Here is a 20,464-nt window from a genome sequence, read left to right as displayed (position 1 = left end):
TGGACAAAAGAGAGGGCGGCCGGAAATCCGCCACAAAGCATACCTCCTTCGGCCACCACCCCAGGAATCCGAAAGGTGGCTTCCAGAGATACACCCATCGCCCGAGAGACACCCAAAGCCACCCTCCGGGATACCGGAGAGGGATCAGGACATCCCCAGGCAATCCAGATTCCACGGCAAACTACGCCACCGCCAAGAACCTCAACGGAATGGGATGGACCCCGGTACCCTTTCCCCTACCTAGGAACTAGCGTGCCTGTGGTAAAAAAAAAAAAAAGCCAAAAAGGAAGGGCAAAAGGGAGGGGTGGGGAGGAGGAGGAGGAAAGGAAAAAGGGGAGGATGGGATAGGGAACGGGGGATTGGGGGGTAATTAGGTTCGGTCTGAGGAAGTAAACCGACAGGTCTAATTCCTCAGACCAAGAGCCTCTTCACCACACCAACGAGCCCCCCTTGAAGAGGACAGAATGGATATAAATGCACTAGAAAACGTACAAAGGAGGATAAAGTTGATCCCATGTATCAGAAATCTTCCCTATGAGGATAGATTGAGGGTCCTGAATCTGCACTCTAGAAAGGCATAGAATCAGAGGGGATATGATTGAAGTGTATAAATGGAAAACAGGAATAAATAAAGGGGATGTAAATAGCATGCTAAAAAAAAATCTAGCCTAGACAGGACTTGCAGCAATGGCTTTAAGTTGAAAAAATTCAGATTCAGGAAGGATATAGGAAAGCAGTGGTTTGGTAATAGAGTTGTGGATGAGTGGAACAAATTCCTGAGTACCGTCATAGAAGCCAAGACGTGAATATTTTTGGGTGTCTGGAATAGATTAATTGGATTTACATTATTTCTTATGGGAAATGTTACTTAAGTTTTCGTCCATTTTGGATGACCTGGAACGGATTAAAGACGAAAACCGGGGTATTACTTTAATTACAAGTATGTATATCATGATGTACCAACTTGATAATTTATTCATGAAATACTAAACTGTTAAATCCTAGTTGACGTTACCTTTCGTGCTACACATTTTTTTTCCTTGTCAGAGGAGAAATAATGTTTGACCCAACTGTGAGTTTTTATTAAGTTTTAACGCACCCAACACCAAGCTCTAGTAAAGGTAACTTTAAAGCTAAACAGAGGTAAACAAACATATATTCATTAATTTTTTTTTACTAAAAATCACAATTGTAGCAAAATATCACTATGCAGAAAATGTTCAACCTTAAAGTTGGAATGTTTTTTTTTGAGAATCAAATAAATACGGGGAATTGCCAGGACAAAAAAAAAAAAAAAAGGCTACTCTCACAACCACAGGAATGTATGAGTGCTAAAAATTCTGAAATAAAATTATACATTTTAAACTTTTCAGGTGCTGTATGGGAAGAAACGGTTATAAATATAACAGCCAGATTTCCCAAGCACCACAGAACTATGACACAAAAGCACAAGATATAAGGGAGGAATTAAAAAAGTCCCAAATAATGTGTCTGTCAATTCTACCATTATCTGAACCTATTATTATAAAAATACAGTAAGTAAAATGTTGTGGCAGTCACATTTCTGTAGTCATGAACGAAGTATAAGATTCTGTTCACAATACACTTCATGACATAAAAATTTTGATGCCATACACAGCAGTACTTTGGATAAAAAAAAAAAAAGAGAAAATAAGAATTCATTATCAATTCCAAGCAATGTAAAATCCCTATTTCTTGACCAGTCAATGTGAGATAAATATAGGACACCCACACATACTTAAAATTAACATATACAAAATATAAACACATTGACAACCATTCATTCCCTAGCTATTTTTTCCACCCAGAAAAATGTACTTCACAATTACAATGACCCACTGAACTGCAGCATCCTGTCCATCCTTCAACAATTTAATAAAGTTAAGCACTAAACAGTCCCCATCCTTCAGCATCAGGCACTGTACTCTCCACATCCCACAGCAAGCTTATTGATTTTTCTGAAGGCATTTTCCTGAATGCCTTAATAGATGTTTCCTTGTTTACACTCCAGCAGCATGTCAGATCCAAATAAACCATTGGTCTCATTTCATTCTGATCTAACAAACACAGCCATACATGTTGGCTGTTCAAGCCCCACTTCTCAAAGCCTCCACACACTCCCTCTGAATTTTCCTACACCTTCAAACGACCCTAGAGTTATATACCCCTTTAATAGACCTATCTTGCTCCATTCTTTCTAATTGATTAAATCATCTCAGCAACTCTTCATTCCCTAAGAATTATTCCACTTGTACCATTATCATAATTAAGCACTAAACTCACAAGGGTCATCCTCTTATACCAACAAACCCTCTTGTAATTTTGTTTACTTTATTTTTCTGCATGATATTCATATGAAACAATGATCTCAAACAAGTCATCTCCACTGCCTTTAACCTCCATTCATGAGTCATGCCTCTGACAGGTCTCAGTTTTCCTACTCCCACAGCCCAGCCCTGGGCACCCTTTCCTCCAACACACACTTGCACTCACTGACATCAGAGACTAATTTGCCACAACATTCATTACCAACCTAGGTAGTAGGTTGGTAAACAGCAACCACCCAGGGAGGTACTACCGTCCTGCCAAGTGAGTGTAAAACGAAAGCCTGTAATTGTTTTACATGATAGTAGGATTGCTGGTGTCCTTTTTTCTGTCTCATGAACATGCAAGATTTCAGGTACGTCTTGCTACTTCTACTTACACTTAGGTCACACTACACATAATGTACAGCCATATATATACACACCCCTCTGGGTTTTCTTCTATTTTCTTTCTAGTTCTTGTTTATTTTCTCTTATCTCCATGGGGAAGTGGAACAGAATTCTTCCTCCGTAAGCCATGCGTGTCCTAAGAGGTGACTAAAATGCTGGGAGCAAGGGGCTAGTAACCCCTTCTCCTGTATATATTACTAAATTTGAAAGGAGAAACTTTCGTTTTTCCTTTTGGGCCACCCCACCTCGGTGGGATACGGCTGGTACGTTGAAAGAAAAAGAAAGATTCATTACCAAATGCAGTATCTTTTTACATTCACTGCCACCATACATCTTCCCTACAATTTAACATTTAATCCTTCCTTACCTAGACTTTTTTTTTCCTCTGACTTGCTCTTATCCTATCATCACTGAATCACTTGCTATTATCTGTAAGTGAATCATGGAAGCAAATAATATAACACTGACTTTGCAAATGGACACTTGCCTCGGTATACCAGCTCTCAAGTGGACAAGATCAAAAGTCACCTAGACACATGTAAACTTTAAGGATGAATATGATCAAACTTGGAGAGGGTAGCTTAAAGATGAGGGCTCAATGTAGACCAAAAAGAGATTATCTAACAGCTCCTTAAGAAAAATATGCTAAAGTTGTAAGGAGGTTCAGCTGACTATGAGAGCTTTCAGAGATGTTATGCAAGAATTCTTTCATCAAAGAGAAAACTGAAAATATGACCATATCTTGGTCAAGGGCATGGGAACCACATAGGCATACAAGATAAGTGCAGAAGCTCATACATTGGACTGCATGTGGTCAGCAGTAACAGCCTGGTTGAACAGGCTTTGATCCACCAGGAAGTCTGGTCTGGGGTGGAGTTGCAAAGAAATTAACTCCCTTAAAAACCTATCTTTCAGGTATTAGGGCACCGAGTGAAAATTATCCAGTTTATTTTAGCAATAAAAAGCTCAAGACCATGTGAGGAAGGAAGGGGATCATCTGCTAGTGTCATCAATACAATACTTTTTATTTGATCATTTAGTACGTTATCTTCATATTTTCAGGCAAAAATTAACTTCAAAAACTATATATATATATTTTTAGGTTAGGATCTGTTAATTGTACAGGTATTAGTAAAATTCTATATTGTATCTGCAGTTTTTAACCAAATACATTTCAACATGTAGATAACTAGTCACGTAAAATCATATTAACTTGGTGGAAAATATAAGGAAGTGCCTGCACTCTGAAAGAGGAGCTAGGATCTGGTAGCTGGAGGGTAATTTGACATTAACACACTTCAAAAAGAACAAGGATTGAATGAATGATGGTGAATGTGTTTTCTCCTTTGGGTCACCCTGCCTTGGAAGAAGATGGTTATTCAGATAAAAATTAGAAATAGTGGTAAAGAGTATTTTTAAATATTTTTTCTTTCTTTTTTTTTAGCATCTTTTTCTCTATTTTGCATCATATATACTAATGTATAGTATCAAAATACAATGATGAACTGAATCAAACTAACCAAAACAAAATTTTATCTTGAAATTCTGATACACTTTTCTCAAATTTCCATTATCAGGAAGCAGCCTGTCCCTTCATCAGGGATGATCCAACACACACACTGTACTGTACATAAGGTCACTATACTGTACATGACAAGGTCACTGTACCATATATGAAACTCACCACTACTTCATGGGAAGACATCACAACTTTCATGTCCCAGAATAAATGAACCAATAAAATCTTTCAATTTTTACATGTTAGAATATAGTATATCAAACCCAAATAACTGCTTATGAAACAGCAATACTAACCTTGTATGACAAAATATATAAAAATTCAACATGTTAACATAAAGGTGGGAATGATCCATAAGTACACAACACCACCATACTGAATGTTGATACTTCAACCAGTACACCATACTGAATGTTGATACATCAATCAGTACACCATACAGAATGTTGATAAATCAACCAGTACACTATACTGAGTGTTGATACCTCAACCAGTACACCATACAGAATGCTGATACAACATGACATCTGCATAGACTTAAAAACCACATCAACTAGAACAGAATTTCCAAATACACCTACAAAAAAAAATGAATATAAAAAGTTCTTGGCAACTGGAGATGTATCCACGTAGGAGAGTATGGATACATAAAATTTGTACAGCAACTAATTCTTATAATTACTTAAAAACATACATCCGATAATCACTGTCAGGCAACCAGCAGTTGGTCAAAACCTAACCTTTTAAGCATTGGTTTTTTTTACTTTATATATTGAAGCTAATTTCTTTACATGCAATATTCAGCCTAGGTTAATGTTAGGTATGCAAATTTAACCAATTATGGCATACATTAACATAAATATACGATTTATAGAGGTCAGACTGTTTTGATGCAATGTTCACAATTTAGTGTCATGTCATTTTGCCAAAGGTTTTGAGTCTCGGTAATAAACCAACTCTCTATTTAGTATGGGCAATAACCACTGCTGCATCTCTTACCTGCATGGATTATCTCTCAACATTACTAAGTCTACAATTAATAAGAGGAGTTAAATGTAGTCAATGGTTGAAATTTTACTCTTATTATTGTTGAGCATTTCTTAATCCTAACTTGTCCAATGCTTATACACTTACAAATTCTACTGGCTTTAAATAGACCTGAGCTACAGTCAAGCATAGCATGTGGATTTAAAAACTCCAGTAAAATGAAATATTTATGAAATATTAAATTACTTTTTGTTGGATCACTTATCTTCGACAAATTTTCAAAAGCAACTGTTTACTTTGTCATTACATATGATCTCAATTCAAATTATTATAATTTTTGAATTAATCTGCTAAAACAAGAACTGCATTTGTCCTTTAAGAACAAATCTATATCCACTTGTTAAATATAATGCTGACTGTAACTTAAGAAATTTTGATGTTCAAGGAAAGAAACCACTGTACTTTATATCAGGAGTAAATACTAATGCACTGACATCACAGTTTGATATCAGGAAGTAATAAGGCACTTTACGCTAACCAATAAGACCAACATTTTATATATATTAGCAAGTCATAAAGAATGTGGTTGAAAATGCAAAGCACTGACAAGATATTTAATCTGAAAATGACAAATGTGAACAGATCAGATTACAAGTGATGAAAATGAGATGTCTGAGAATTATGCGAGCAATATTAAATAATGCCCAAGAATGCACTTAAAAAAAAAATAGACAATGGCAAAGACTCTAGAACTAATCAATAATAGCACTTGGTTAAAAGCAATATGTGGAGAAAACTAACTTAAACGGAAACACTTTTGAGCATAAGAATCATGTTTAACACATTCAATGTTTCTCTTAAGTCTCAATCTAGTATGATTGTGAAGGAGAGAGAAGGGTGCTATCAACCTCATACTTCAACCTAAGTCCTGCAGTTATAATGTATTCTCGTGTTATAGAACAAAATTTCACAAGAACACATTTTTCTAAAACATATTACTGCATAAAATATCTTCTGGAGATTGACTGCCATCCTAGGTGTACTTTATTACCCTTCTAGGTGAACTTTAAATAATAAATAGTTCATTCTGTCATTATTAAATAATTACTAATAACATTTGAAGATGTTATCTTGGAACCAAATCTGACCTTCATTTACCATGTTGATTCTTTGACAGCCTTTACCAATGCCCATAAAGAATCTGAAACATGTTTTATTTTAATAAGGGGAAAACAGTATCAACATTCTTGATGAAATCAGAATTGGTACTCCAAGCAGCACTTGTTGATACTATAACGAGCACTTGAGTCAGTACCACAAGCAGAACTTGTTGATACTACAACCAGTACTCGTCAGTACCACAAGCAGCACTCGATGATACTACAACCAGCACTCTTCAGTACTACTAGCACTAAGCAGCACTTGTTGATACTACAACCATCAATCCAGTCAGTACTACAAGAAGCACTACATATTAAGCACACAATTAAGCTTACATTTTAAGACCACATAGCTTGTTATACAGAATATGTGAATGTTACTGGCCTTTTTTTCACAGCACAATGCCTCCTTTTAAAGTATACAAGAGAAAAAGCAGGACTTCAAAAAGACTGCTGCATTATATATCACTCTACAAATGACTCAGTAGCATTTTTGTATTGGAATTATCTTAAAACTCTTATGGCATTTCAAAATGAAGCCTCTACATAAGAACATGGTATTATATCATAAGCACTGGAAGAAAATGAATATCACAGATCTGCATGCTAAGGCACCAGGCCAGCGCTTTCCATGGAAAAGACTGGCAACACTCAGGAAATTAGTAATTGAAAGCATTGGCTGTAGAATGGTAGTAGTAAGATGGAACTGTCTTTTTGTAACTTCCTATTACACATCTTGGCATCAAATTCTCAACCAAACGTGAAGTTTACAAAGTTCTGAGTGCAGACAATCGTGAAACAATACTGGACTGTGAGAGGACACTGAGAACAGTTAGGTTCAAAATACTGTATTACTGTCTCTTACCTACTGTTTTGTCTCGCATATATCAGTCTACTGTACTGTCTCTTATGTATGTGTCAACTTTTTGGTTACTTATGTATTAACCTACTGAACTGTCTCTTACCAATGTGTCACATATTGTGTATGTATCAACCTATGGACATCTTACCTATACAGTAGGGCCCCACTTATACGGCAGGTTAAGTTCCAGGTTAAGTTACAGACATAACGGAGAGTTGTGCTCACAGAGAGTGTAAACAAACTGGGCGGCTAGTGGTGACCGTATTAGAAAGTCAGGTGGGGGAGCCGTATATAGTTTTGGTCATAATTTGAAATGTCCATATTAGCGGAACGCCATAAGGCAAAGCGCCATAAAGCAGGGCCCTACTGTACATGTAAATGGTACCTGTAGTTGATGACATCTAGTGTACTACTATGTATCACCATTATGTGCCACCTACTGTATATCACATATCATATACTGTACTGTGCCACCTACTGTATATTATGTATCATATACTGTATTATGTGTCACATACTGTACCACCTACTGCATCCTTGTGCATCACAGTACCCTGCTGTACTCTCATGTGTCACCTATTGACCTATTAACCCTTAAACTGTCCAAACGTAGATCTACGTTTTTTCAACATTTGAAAGTATGTAAAAAAAGTAGATCTTCTTTTCTTTTTTTACATTTGAAAAAGTGTAAAAAAAAAAACTTTGATCTACGTTTTTTTTTGTTATATTTGAAAATATGTAAAAAAAAACATAGATCTACTTTTGGAGCACTACGCATGTGAACGTAGATCTGCTTGGTCAGTTTAAGGGTTAAGTGTCACTATACTATCATGTATCACCAATTGTGCTATCATGTGTCATCTACTATATATACTATCACTTGTTGCCTGTACTAACATGGGTCACATGTGACACAGTGTACTATTATGTGTAACCTGTACTATCATATCACCTACAGTGCTACTTGTGTTGCCAACTGTACCAGTGTCATGTGTACTTATCACCTATGGTACTACCTCTTGCCAACTACTGTACTATCATGTGTCACCTACACATTTATTTCCTAATATACTTGCATCATGTACAGTACTCTGACATCTATTATACTCATTTATTACCTGTTGTACTTATGTGTCACCTACCCTACTCATGTGTCACATGTCTTTCTTCACGTGTCACCTACTGTACTTTTGTGTTACCTACAGAACTGTTTCTTATATGTGTGTCACTCTAGAACTGTTTCTTATATGTGTGTCACTCTAGAACTGTTTCTCATGTGTCACTCACTGAAGTTTTGTGTCACCTAGTAACAAACAAATTTTTGGTTAGTTATGGTAACACTGTAGTTGATATAAATGTTCCAAATATTTGAAGACAATGCAAGGCAGACCATTACATAGGCAAACTAATGGATATATTATACCAAGTTTACATGACACTGACATGATAGTGTCGTCATTACTAATGGCAGTGACTAAGATTAAATAAAAAAGGTAAAAATACAGTAAGATGTCTTGTAAAAAAACTTTTTTACACAGTGCAATATTTTTGTGCAAATGCAATAAAAAAGTGCATGATAATTGAATAGTGCACAAAAAGACCTTCATAGTGGATGCTCTTCAATTTTTTATGCACATTTTAATTTTACTTACAAAAAATTGCACTATGTAGAATACGGTCAAACAAGAGTTTACTGTATTTAATGCATGTGTTGACTGACTGGCACTAATTGAAGTTGATAGTAATTGTCTGCATGTGTTTATTTGGAGAATTCACTGTCTTCCGAGTAACTGGTGCATAAAGAGCAGTAAACTGGTTCATGTTGAGATCACTGGCCAATGATGTGGGAATCAATGCTGAGGTGATGGGTGATGATGATGTGGTCGTTATGGTGGGTGCCAGTGATGATGATGTGGTGGCAATGATGGAGGCACTGCTGGAGAGCAGGCTGGGTGTGGGCAAGATGGAAGTCAGTGGTGAGGCAGATGAGGCCAATGATAAGAGAGATGAGATTGGGGCGAGGGATGGAGAGGTGGAGGTAGGAGGTGGGGAAGCCGGTGATAATATATCTACGTCTTCATCTTCTCGGTCATCTTGATCATCCATCTCTCTCTCAAAATCTAATAAACCTTCTAAGCCTTTTTCACCATGCTTGAGATGTACATTTTCAATGTGTCCTTTAAGGTGTTCTTTCTGTGTGAACCTGAGGAAAAAAGGGAAATATATTAGAATATGTAGAGGGTAAACTGTCTTGTTAAATATTTATATGCATATGATTCTAAAGTCTCCATGGGGAAGTGGAACAGACTTCTTCCTCCGTAAGCCATGCGTGTCGAAAGAGGCGACTAAAATGCTGGGAGCAAGGGGCTAGTAACCCCTTCTCCTGTATATATTACTAAATTTAAAAGGAGAAACTTTCGTTTTTCCTTTCGGGCCACCCCACCTCAGTGGGATACGGCTGGTGTGTTGAAAGATTCTACAGTAGCAATGTTTTACCAGTGAGTTTAGTTATCATCATCACTATCTCTGCCTGCCTTCATGGACTGGGGAGGAATACTCCAGAAGATGGATAAGCTAGTTCAAGAGGATTAAAGAAATAGAGATATTCAGAGGTGACAAACATGCCTTCACACTGCTTCCTTCACTCATGGATATCACACCTCAAACATTAATTCTGATATCCCTCATGTTCAACCGAACATCTACAGAATTCTATGCAAATTAAAGGACAAAAGATGTGGAATGACTTAAAAAAATGTGCGTCTGTCTCATGCTCAGGAGACAGAGGATCAAGCCTCCACCACGTCTTGCGCTGAATGACCCACATGGGTTTAGCGCTTAACCCTTTCAGGGTCCGTCCCGTAGATCTACGGTTTTACGGTGAGTGTCCAAACCGTAGATCTACGCCATGAGCTCAGCTCACTCTGATAAACTGTGAGTGGTACATTTGGGCCTAGATATGAGAGAATACATCTATGTGGTATGTGTGCACCACATAAAACAGATCCTGCAGCACACTGTGTATAATGAGAGAAAAAACTGAAATCATGATTTTTCGATTAAAACAGCAACTTTGCAGTGTTTTTTCGTATGTTTTTTATAGTTGTATTTGCGATTTCTTGGTCTCATTTGATAGAATGGAAGACATATTACAGAAATAGAGATGATTTTGATTGGTTTTAGCACTGGAAATGGCTTGAAACTTAGCTCAAAGTAGCGGAAATGTTAAATTTTTGCCGATATTCAAGAGTAAACAAACGACCTCACACGTCTAATACACGTCATCTGGTGGGTCTAATACACATTCACAAATATGGTGATGATATTTATACAATTATTACAGTATTGCATAACAGTAAATCTTCTATTTTTTGGTGTGAATAAAAATTCATTATGTGAATAAAAAATCAAAATGGAATTTATTTGTAAAGCCTCAAAACATAACTAATGAACAGAGGAAATGTTAGTTTAGTGCCAGGAATGCCTACATTGTTTATTCTGGACCCTATTTTGAAATTGGAATATTTTGAACTTTGTGTTAAATTGGCCAAATTAACAATTTCCCATCACTTTATTTTGTAGTTGAAACAGTTGACTTGGCGATTTCTTGTGCTCAATCGATAGAATAGAAGTAATACTAGTGAAATAGCTAAGAATTTGGTTGATTGGAATAATGTAATTGGCCTAAAATGGGAGTCAAAGTCGGCAAAATCGCCGATTCGTAAATATCGCTGACACATCAAAATTCGCGAGAGCATAATTTCATCAATTTTCCACCAAATTTCGTACTTTTTGTTTTATTACCTTCACAAAAAGATGCTCTATGATTTCATAAGAAAAAATAACAAATTTTTTTTTTGAAAATTCTTGGACACTGGTGCGTGACTCCAGATTTGGGCCTTGGACCCTGAAAGGGTTAAAAATACTAATCTTACTCAATTCAAGGCTAAGCTAAAGTAGGTACTGTATGCGTAAACATTGCAGTCAAATCATTTACCCTATCTTTGTAAACACCCTTTACTGTTTTGTATTGGGTATCCCGTATGAACAATAATGCTTTAATATATGGTACTGAGCTTTGTTACTAAAATTTATCATTACATCTAGCTTTTAAGTTATGTAATAAATGTCACTTTCCTGTAACCACAAACTTTTGCTGAACACACTTACACTATATTCTTAAACCTACCCTACACATCTTCAACCTCAATGTCTATACAGTGGACCCTCGCCTAACGATATTAATCTGTTCCTGAGAGCTCAACATTAGGCGAAATTATCGTTAGCCGAATTAATTTTTCCCATAAGAAATAATGGAAATCAAATTAATCCATTCCTGACACTCCAAAGTATGAAAAAAAAAAGAATTTACCAAATGAAATATTAATTTTAATACACACAAACTGAAGAAGACATGTACAATTACATGATACTTAACTTTATTGAAGATCTGGTGATGATTGATGGGATGGGAGGAGGAGAGAGTGTGGATGGTGTTAATGTTTAGAGGGGAAATCCCCTTCCATTAGGACTTGAGGTATCAAGTCCTTTTCTGAGGTTACTTCCCTTCTTCTTTTAATGCCACTAGGACCAGCTTGAGAGTCACTGGACCTCTGTCGCACAACAAATCTGTCTACAGAGGTCTGTATCTCCCATTCTTTAAGATTTGCCTAAAATGGGCCACAACATTGTCGTTGTAATAGTCACCAGCATGGCTTGCAATAGCTGTGTTAGGGTGATTTTCATCCATAAAGGTTTGCAGTTCAACCCACTTTGCACACATTTCCTTAATATTTGAAGCAGGCACAATGGATTCCACAACTGGCATAGACATCTCAGGGTTAGCCTCAAACCCTTCAAAACCTTTCTTAATTTCCATACTAATTCTCACCCTTTTTATCACAGGGTTGGCACTAGAAGCTTTCTTGGGGCCCATGGTGACTTATTTTGCAGGTGCAATCACTAAAACGCTGTGATAATATGAAATGTTCCGATTGTATGTTTGGATGCGACAACGGTGGCTGGCTTGTAAACACTGGCACCCACGGGACAAGTGAGGCGCGCTCAGGCCGCACGTGGATGCGTCTCGAACGGAACGAATCGCGTTGGGGGAGTTTTTAGTGCTAGCCGAGGCAAAATTTTTGCGTTAAAATGTATCGCTAGGCAGATTTAACGTTATGCGATGTGTTCGTTAGGCGAGGGTCCGCTGTACTTTCACTAGCCTGTCTGTCCTCCAGTAGTTGTTTATATCTTACCCTGCCTCCTCCTGTAGTTTATAAACCTTCATCTCTCTCACTTGTTGCTTCCATTCTCCTTGTATCCCATCTACCTTTTACTCTCACTGTAGCTACAACTAAAAAGTGATCTATCTGTGAACCCCTCTATAAACATGCACATCCTGAAGTCTACCTAAAAGTCTTATGTACCAATACATAGTCCAACAAACTTCTGTCATTACACCCTATATCATATCTTGTATAATTATCCTTTTTTTCCTTAAAATATGTATTAACTATAACCAAACCCCTTTCTATACAAAGTTCAATCAAAGGCTTGGCACCTCAAACTTACCTACCACACCCTCTCTCAACGTTTCTCCTACTTTAAAATTTAGGTCCCCTACTACAGTAACTCTGTCACTTGGTTCAAAAGTTCAAACACACTGAACAACTCCCAAAATCAATCTCTCTCCTCTACACTCCTCTCTTTTCCAGGTGCATACACACTGAACAACTCCCAAAATCAATCTCTCTCCTCTACACTCCTCTCTTTTCCAGGTGCACACACACATATTATGACCCACTTTTCACATCCAACTCTTATTTTAACCCACATAATCCTTGAATTTATACATTTATATTCCCTCTTCTCCTTCCATAACTGATCCTTCAACATTACTGCTACCCCTTCCTAACTCTCTCAGATACTCCTGACTTAATCCCTTTTATTTCTCCCCATTGAAACTCCCTTACTCCTTTTGGCTTTGTTTTACATAAAGCTAGGACATCCAACTTCTTTTCATTCATAATACTGGCAATCCTCTCTTTTTTATCATCTGCACTACATCCACACACATTCAAACATCCCAGTTTTATAAAGTTTTTCTTCTCTTTTTTTTAATAGTTTATACAAGAGAAGGGGTTACTAGCCCATTGCTCCCAGCATTTTAAGTCACCTCCTGTGACACATGAGTTTTTATGAGGATAGTGAGGCTCAGGCTGAAGTATGTAGTACAGAGGGAGATTATTTCCCAGTAAAAGTAGGCCTTAGACAGGGATGTGTGATATCACCATAGTTGTTCAATGTATTTAAAGACGGGGTTGTAAGAGAAGTTAATGTTCAGGTGTTGGCAAGAGGCATGGGATTAAAAGATAAAGAATCTAACACAAAGTAGGAGTTGTTACAGTTGCTCTTTGCTGATGACACCGTGCTTTTGTGAGATTCTGAAGAGAACTTGCAGAGGTTGGTGGACGAGTCTGGTAGGGTATGTAAAAGAAGGAAATTAGGAGTGACTATTGGAAAGAGTAAGATGACGATAAAAAAAAAGGGTAATGAAAGACTGGATATCAGAGTGGAGGAAGGGAGTATGGAGGTGAATATATTCAGATATCTGGGAGTAGATCAAAACTTGTGATGGCCTAAGTGAAAGTTCAACTACATGAACCCACGTAGACCACAAAATGACCCAAGAATACTAAGAATGTAACCCAAATCTTGACAAAAATAGAAGATCTAAGGAAGACAGCCCTGCTAACCCAAACACTGCCTCCGCTGCCAGACAACCACTTAACCCAAGCTCCGAGACAACAAGCCTTCTCCATTGCTACACAGTATCTACTTCAGTGATACTATGAAAGGATATCGCAGAAGAAACAACATCAGTAATAAAAGAATAACAGCAAGGACCCTAGAACTAAACTTGTCTACCCAGCAGGAAGCCGGTGTATCATCAACCCCCCTCACCGCCGCCACCCAGGGAACAACAACAACAACAAACATGGCTGACTCCCCTTCCAACTCCACTCCCTTCAAAGGATTCACCCATGATTACTCAGGTATGATTATTCCTGACAATATCAAGGACTACATCGTTGCTCTAGAAAACGAAATCAAAGATATCAAAGCAACACTCGAGCAACGAGAATCCAAGATAACCAACCTCGAGAACAAGATCCAAAACCTTGAAGAGAAGATTACATCGGGAAGTGTTGACACAGAAAATACTCTGAAAGCAGCTATAGCCAGTCACACTGAACAAACAACTACAATAAATATGAAGGTTGAAGAAGCAATCAAGGACTGGAATCAGAACATGCACACTCGACTAAATGAATACCTTGATTTCCAAGACGACAAAACTGAACAAGATAAGTTGTCTGATGCAGTTATAATAAACAGTCCACACATTCCAAGTGACATAACACAAGCTCAGTGCAAAGAAACTGCTGTCAGGATAATACAGGACCATGTACAAGTCATCGTGCAAAACAATGAAATCAAAGAAACACGTTTGTTAGGAAAACCAGGAAGTAAACACAGTATAATGATCAGACTTCATTCATACGATAAAAGAAAGGACCTAATTAAATCAGCAATTACAATGAAAAATGGAGTGTACATAAATGAGTGTCTAACAAGAAAACGTCAAAACCTTCTGTTCAGGCTGAGAAAACTTAAACAGGAAAACAAAATACATCAGTGTTTCACGCGAGATGGGAAAATACTAGTAAGGAAAACATCAACAGGACAACAATATACTATCTCAAACGAACACGATTTCTCTACCTTCCTTAGAAAAGCTGTCATTTCTGTAACAGATTAGATAAGTGCCCTTAATACATATATACGTGTGGTGCATATAGTGTACCTTACTATTATATTGTGCATTATTATTTTTATTATTTTTTTCATCACAAGCTAATGCTAACTACCTCCAATACTTTTTTACTTCTTTCTTACTGCTATTAATTGCTCATAATTTTATGTTACAAGTCAAATCTTACTCCAAATTAATATTATTCATTGTTCTTACCTGTCCATTTAATTTTGTTTACCACTACTTGTTTTTTTAGTCACTTTTTATTGTCTGTGCAATTAGTGTATATTCCAATTACTTTTTTGCAAGTACCAAAACTATCTTTTGCTAGCTAGTACCAACTACCTCATTTTTTTTACTTTTTATTGTGCAATAAACTGCTCAACTTATTTAATATTACAAATCAGATCTTACTCCTAAACCAATATTATTTCATAGTGACTATCTGTCCATTTAACTTGTTTACCATTACTTAATTGTAGTCCCTTATATATATATTTTTTTTTCCTTTATTTTAGCTTTATATAACTACCTTAGTTCATATATTCACAATTGTTAAAATAATCAAGGTGCTATTCTCAGGTGCTAAAGTTAATAAGTTCACTATTTTTCCATTATACTCCATAGCTCATTTATTTGATTACCACTTTATTGTTCACCACAACTTATATTAGTCCCTTTTATATTATAATTTTATATTATAATTCTAACTTTAAAGAATTACCTTTAAAGTACTACCTACTATCATATTCCCAAGCTCCATTATTTGATCATCACTTTATTTGTTCACCACAAATTATTTTAGTCCCTTTTATATTGTCTCCTTTATTTTAGCTTTATAAAACTACCTTAGCTCATTATTTTTACATTTGTTAAATAATTCAGGTGCTATTTTTTTTTTTAGCTTTAGAATATTTACTTTATTTTTTACTTAATTCTAACTATAGACTCACTACAAATCTTATGATTACAAGCATTGATCCTGATACCAACCTCTTATTTAATGACTTAAATGATTCAAACAGTTACTGTAATTACTACACAGCAGAACAATCAAAGGCACTTCTCAGAGCCAACAACAACATAACTATCTTTAACTACAATATCAGATCTTTAAGCAAGCATTATGATGACCTCCTAGCATTACTAAATTCCTTGCATGCCAATATGTCCATCATTACACTAACTGAAACCTGGCTAAAGCCTGATACTACAGATGTCTATGCCATTCCTGGTTACACAGCCATACACAACTGTAGGCCAGACCAACAAGGGGGTGGCACTGCTATATACTACTCAGACCAACTAGAATGTATCACTAATACTTGCACAAGGGATGAACATGGGGAATATATAATAGCTAAATTCAAATCCAAATACCTACAAAAACCTCTCACAGTGATAAACATCTACAGAGTTCCACAATCAAACATTAGCCAATTTAGTCAAAACCTAGGAAGTATGATAATTGATGCACGCATGAACAAAGATCACTTACTACTCTCAGGTGACTTCAATATAAATCTCCTGCAAGACCAGGACCCACACGTTACTGAATTCACAAACATAATGAGTAACTGCATGTTGCTACCAACAGTAACAAAACCTACAAGAGTTACAGAGACTAGTGTTTCCCTACTTGACCACATCTGGACCAACACCATATCCCCTTTAAAATCAGGCATAATTACAGATAATACCACAGACCACTACCCTACTTTCCTCATAACAACTCTTGGTAAAATACCCCAAGACACTACTAAAGTCACCTTCAGACTTCACAATGAGGCAGCCATTAATAACTTCACAACAGCAGTAACAAACATTGACTGGCACACTGAGCTAGAAATCTATACAGATATTGACGAATGTTTTAATAATTTTCTAAAAAAGACCCAATACCTTTATAACAAGCACTGCCCTAAAAAAACTAAACAGATGACAGCTAAGAGACTGAACAGTCCCTGGCTAACACCCAGCATTCTCAAATCCATAAATACAAAACACCGATATGAAAAACAGTACAGAATGGGTCACATAACCAGAGACCAAACAAAACGTTACTTGTCAATCCTAACCAGCCTGATAAGAAGGGCAAAAAAATTGTATTATGAGAACAGATTATCCAACTTACGAGGTGATATAAAAAAGACCTGGAAGACCCTATCAGAAATTCTGGGAACAAAAAAGATATCACGACATAGCGAAATAAAATTAGCAAAATCAGATGAACCCCAACTCCCACCAACAGAAACAGCAAACAGACTCAATGATTTCTTCTCCACTATAGGTCAAAACCTTGCCAATAAAATCCCAAGCTCAGATACCCCACCAAATGACTACCTCACTGGCAACTACCCGAACACACTGTTCCTAGCTCCGACTAACCCATACGAAGTCTCCCTTATTATCAACGCACTGAAAAACAAGGCAGGAGATTTAAATACCTTACCACCCTTTATATACAAAAAAGCATCACAAGTACTATCACCAATCATTGCAACACTCTTTAACAAATCCATTGAATCCTCCACCTTCCCTACAGTTCTCAAAATAGCAAGGGTCACCCCGATCCATAAAGGAGGAGACCAAACAGAGTTGAATAACTATAGGCCAATATCCAATTTACACCCTCTCTCAAAAATCTTCGAAAAATTAATTCATAAACGAATCTACTCCTACCTCCTCTCCCAAAACATTCTCAACCCTTGCCAATTTGGATTCAGGCCTAATAAAAATACTAATGATGCTATTATACACATGCTAGAACATATATACAATGCAATAGAGAAAAAAGAAGTCCCACTGGGGATCTTCATTGACTTACGTAAAGCTTTTGATACAGTTGACCATGACTTGCTCCACGTAAAATTGTCACACTATGGTATTAGAGGGCACTCCCTCAACTACCTGAAGTCTTACCACAGCAACAGAAGCCAATATGTGTACGCAAATGGGGCAAGCTCTTCCGCACAACCAATTACAGTTGGTGTCCCACAGGGAAGTGTCCTTGGCCCTCTTCTCTTTCTCCTATACATAAATGACCTACCAAATGCTTCGCAATTACTCAAACCCACACTTTTTGCAGATGACACTACATACGTCTTCTCTCACCCGAGCCCAGTCACGCTAGCCAATACTGTAAACACCGAATTACAGAAAATATCTACCTGGATGAGGACTAACAAACTTACACTAAACATTGACAAAACCTACTTCATTCAGTTTGGTAACAGAGCTACAGATGTACCTCTTAACATAACAATAAACGGATCACCTATCACAAAGCTAACAGAGGGAAAATTCTTAGGAATCCACCTCGATAATAGACTCAAATTTCATACACATGTACAACAAATTTCTAAGAAAATTTCCAAGACTGTAGGCATACTATTGAAGATACGGTACTATGTTCCACAGTCAGCCCTCCTGGCCCTTTATCACTCTCTTATTTACCCCTATCTCACCTATGGAATTTGTGCATGGGGCTCAACAACAATTAACCATCTCAGACCACTAATTACCCAACAAAAGGCTGCAGTTAGAATGATAACAAATTCTCACTACAGGCAACACACTCCACCAATATTCAAAACACTCAACCTACTCACCATACAAAACATCCATACTTATTATTGCACCTATTACATACATAGAACACTTAACTCTGATATTAACCCTCCCCTCAAACATCTCCTTGCCAACCTCAACAGAACACATGACCATAACACAAGGCACAGATCACTCTTTGATGTTCCTCGTGTCCATCTCACGCTATGCAAAAACTCAATGCACATAAAAGGCCCTAAAATCTGGAATTCATTACCTGTAAATATAAAAGAAACACTACCTGTTTACAAATTCAAGTCTCTTCTCAAAGTTCACTTACTCACTCAAAACCAAATAAATACTGAATAACTGAACCTTATAAATTGTATATCCAAAATGTTACTCACAATTATATCACATAAATGTTAAACCTAGGACCCAATCTAACTTTGTTATTTTTTTAAATACACTACCTAACAGAATACTCCATTCTACTGAATGAACAGCAATGCATGCAACCATATGACCTGTCTTTGTAATACTCATTTGTGCTTTATAGTTATCTGTTTACAATAATGTCTTATCACTGATTTCATCATTGCTTAGTTAATCTTAAGTTAATTTTAAGCCAGCCCGTAATGCTATGCATATGAGTGGCTTTGGCATGCTGCTCTTACCTGTATTTTTTTTTTGTACCTCTGTATGTATGCTTAAATTTTTAAATAAATAAATAAATAAATAAATAATTTTTCACAATATGCTGTCTGCCGAAGTCTTGTGTACTGTACCGGGACAGTCTTCTTGGATATATGAGAAAAAATAATTTTTTTTCTTACCAAAATCTTAAGAATATTTTTGTGAGTGCTTTAAAAGAAAAAAAAATTTCTGATCAGTACTTACCAAGATATAGAGGTGTGAAGTTGACAAAAAGTGAACTGCTTATGGCAACATCGGCTACTGCCGCTTACTCGGTAATATTATTTTTACTTTTATTCGATTTTCTTCTTTTCTTTTCTAATAATTTATTTTTTCAAGTAACTTTTGTGGCCTGTGAGACCAATATAATGCATAATGAATATATATCCACTCATTATATGCAACACAGTAATTGCACAAACATGTTATCATTATACTGTTGACAAAAGATGTTGACACAAACCCACGCTGCCTTCCACACCACCCACGCTGCCTTCCCCACTACCCACATGGAAATAAGCCACTTTGACTTTTTTGGGTTATCCTAGGTAATCTACACATATGTTGCTATGTTTGCACAAGCCCACGCTGCCTTCCCTACCACCCACGCTGTCTTCCCCACCAACCATGCTGTCTTTCCCTCCACCCACATGGGAATAAGTCACTTTGTCTGACTTTTTTGGTGGAAGGAGGAAGGAAGGTTGAAGGTTGATAATTGTCTGGGTTTTAAGCACTATTTCTGGTATCCTGGGCACTGCTTTCAGTCACAAACTTCTCAAAACCATGAGATTCATCTTCACTGACACTTCAATCACTTGGGAAGGGAAGAGCCTCAATTTGCCGGGGAGTGAGGTATTCCTTACCACTAGGCTTGGTGACCAAGGCGTACTGAATTAGCACTCCCACAATGCACTGCGGCCTCCGCGATTTTTTTTATACTGCGCACATTAATCATGCAGACCCATTCTCTCACATGTATGTCTACCAGCTTTCTCCTGCTAGATTTGAAGCCGCTAGAATTTTGGCATATTAATACGTCACCAACACTGGCTTGTAAGCCATACCTATACGGCACCGATAGTTAAAGGGTTAATGCTGATACAGTGGACCCTCATTTTTTGTAAGCATCAGAATTTGGAA

General features: G+C 37.0%; 1 protein-coding gene across 5 annotated transcripts in view; it reads right to left on the bottom strand.

Moving 5' to 3' along the window:
- Positions 1–1,067: 1,067 nt before the first annotated feature.
- LOC128692563 (protein tramtrack, alpha isoform) overlaps positions 1,068–20,464 on the bottom strand; it is a 397,508-nt gene continuing 378,111 nt past the window's right edge. For all 5 annotated transcript variants that reach the window (XM_053781707.2, XM_070090087.1, XM_053781711.2 and 2 more), the window contains one exon: positions 1,068–9,466. In XM_053781707.2, coding sequence (XP_053637682.2) covers positions 8,989–9,466 — 478 coding nt within the window. In that variant the 3' untranslated portion in view covers positions 1,068–8,988. The remainder of the gene's footprint in view (positions 9,467–20,464) is intronic.

The sequence above is a fragment of the Cherax quadricarinatus genome, chromosome 30, assembly GCF_038502225.1.
Source record: "Cherax quadricarinatus isolate ZL_2023a chromosome 30, ASM3850222v1, whole genome shotgun sequence".
NCBI classification, from domain to species: domain Eukaryota; kingdom Metazoa; phylum Arthropoda; class Malacostraca; order Decapoda; family Parastacidae; genus Cherax; species Cherax quadricarinatus.
This window is presented reverse-complemented; position numbering and strand designations above follow the sequence as displayed.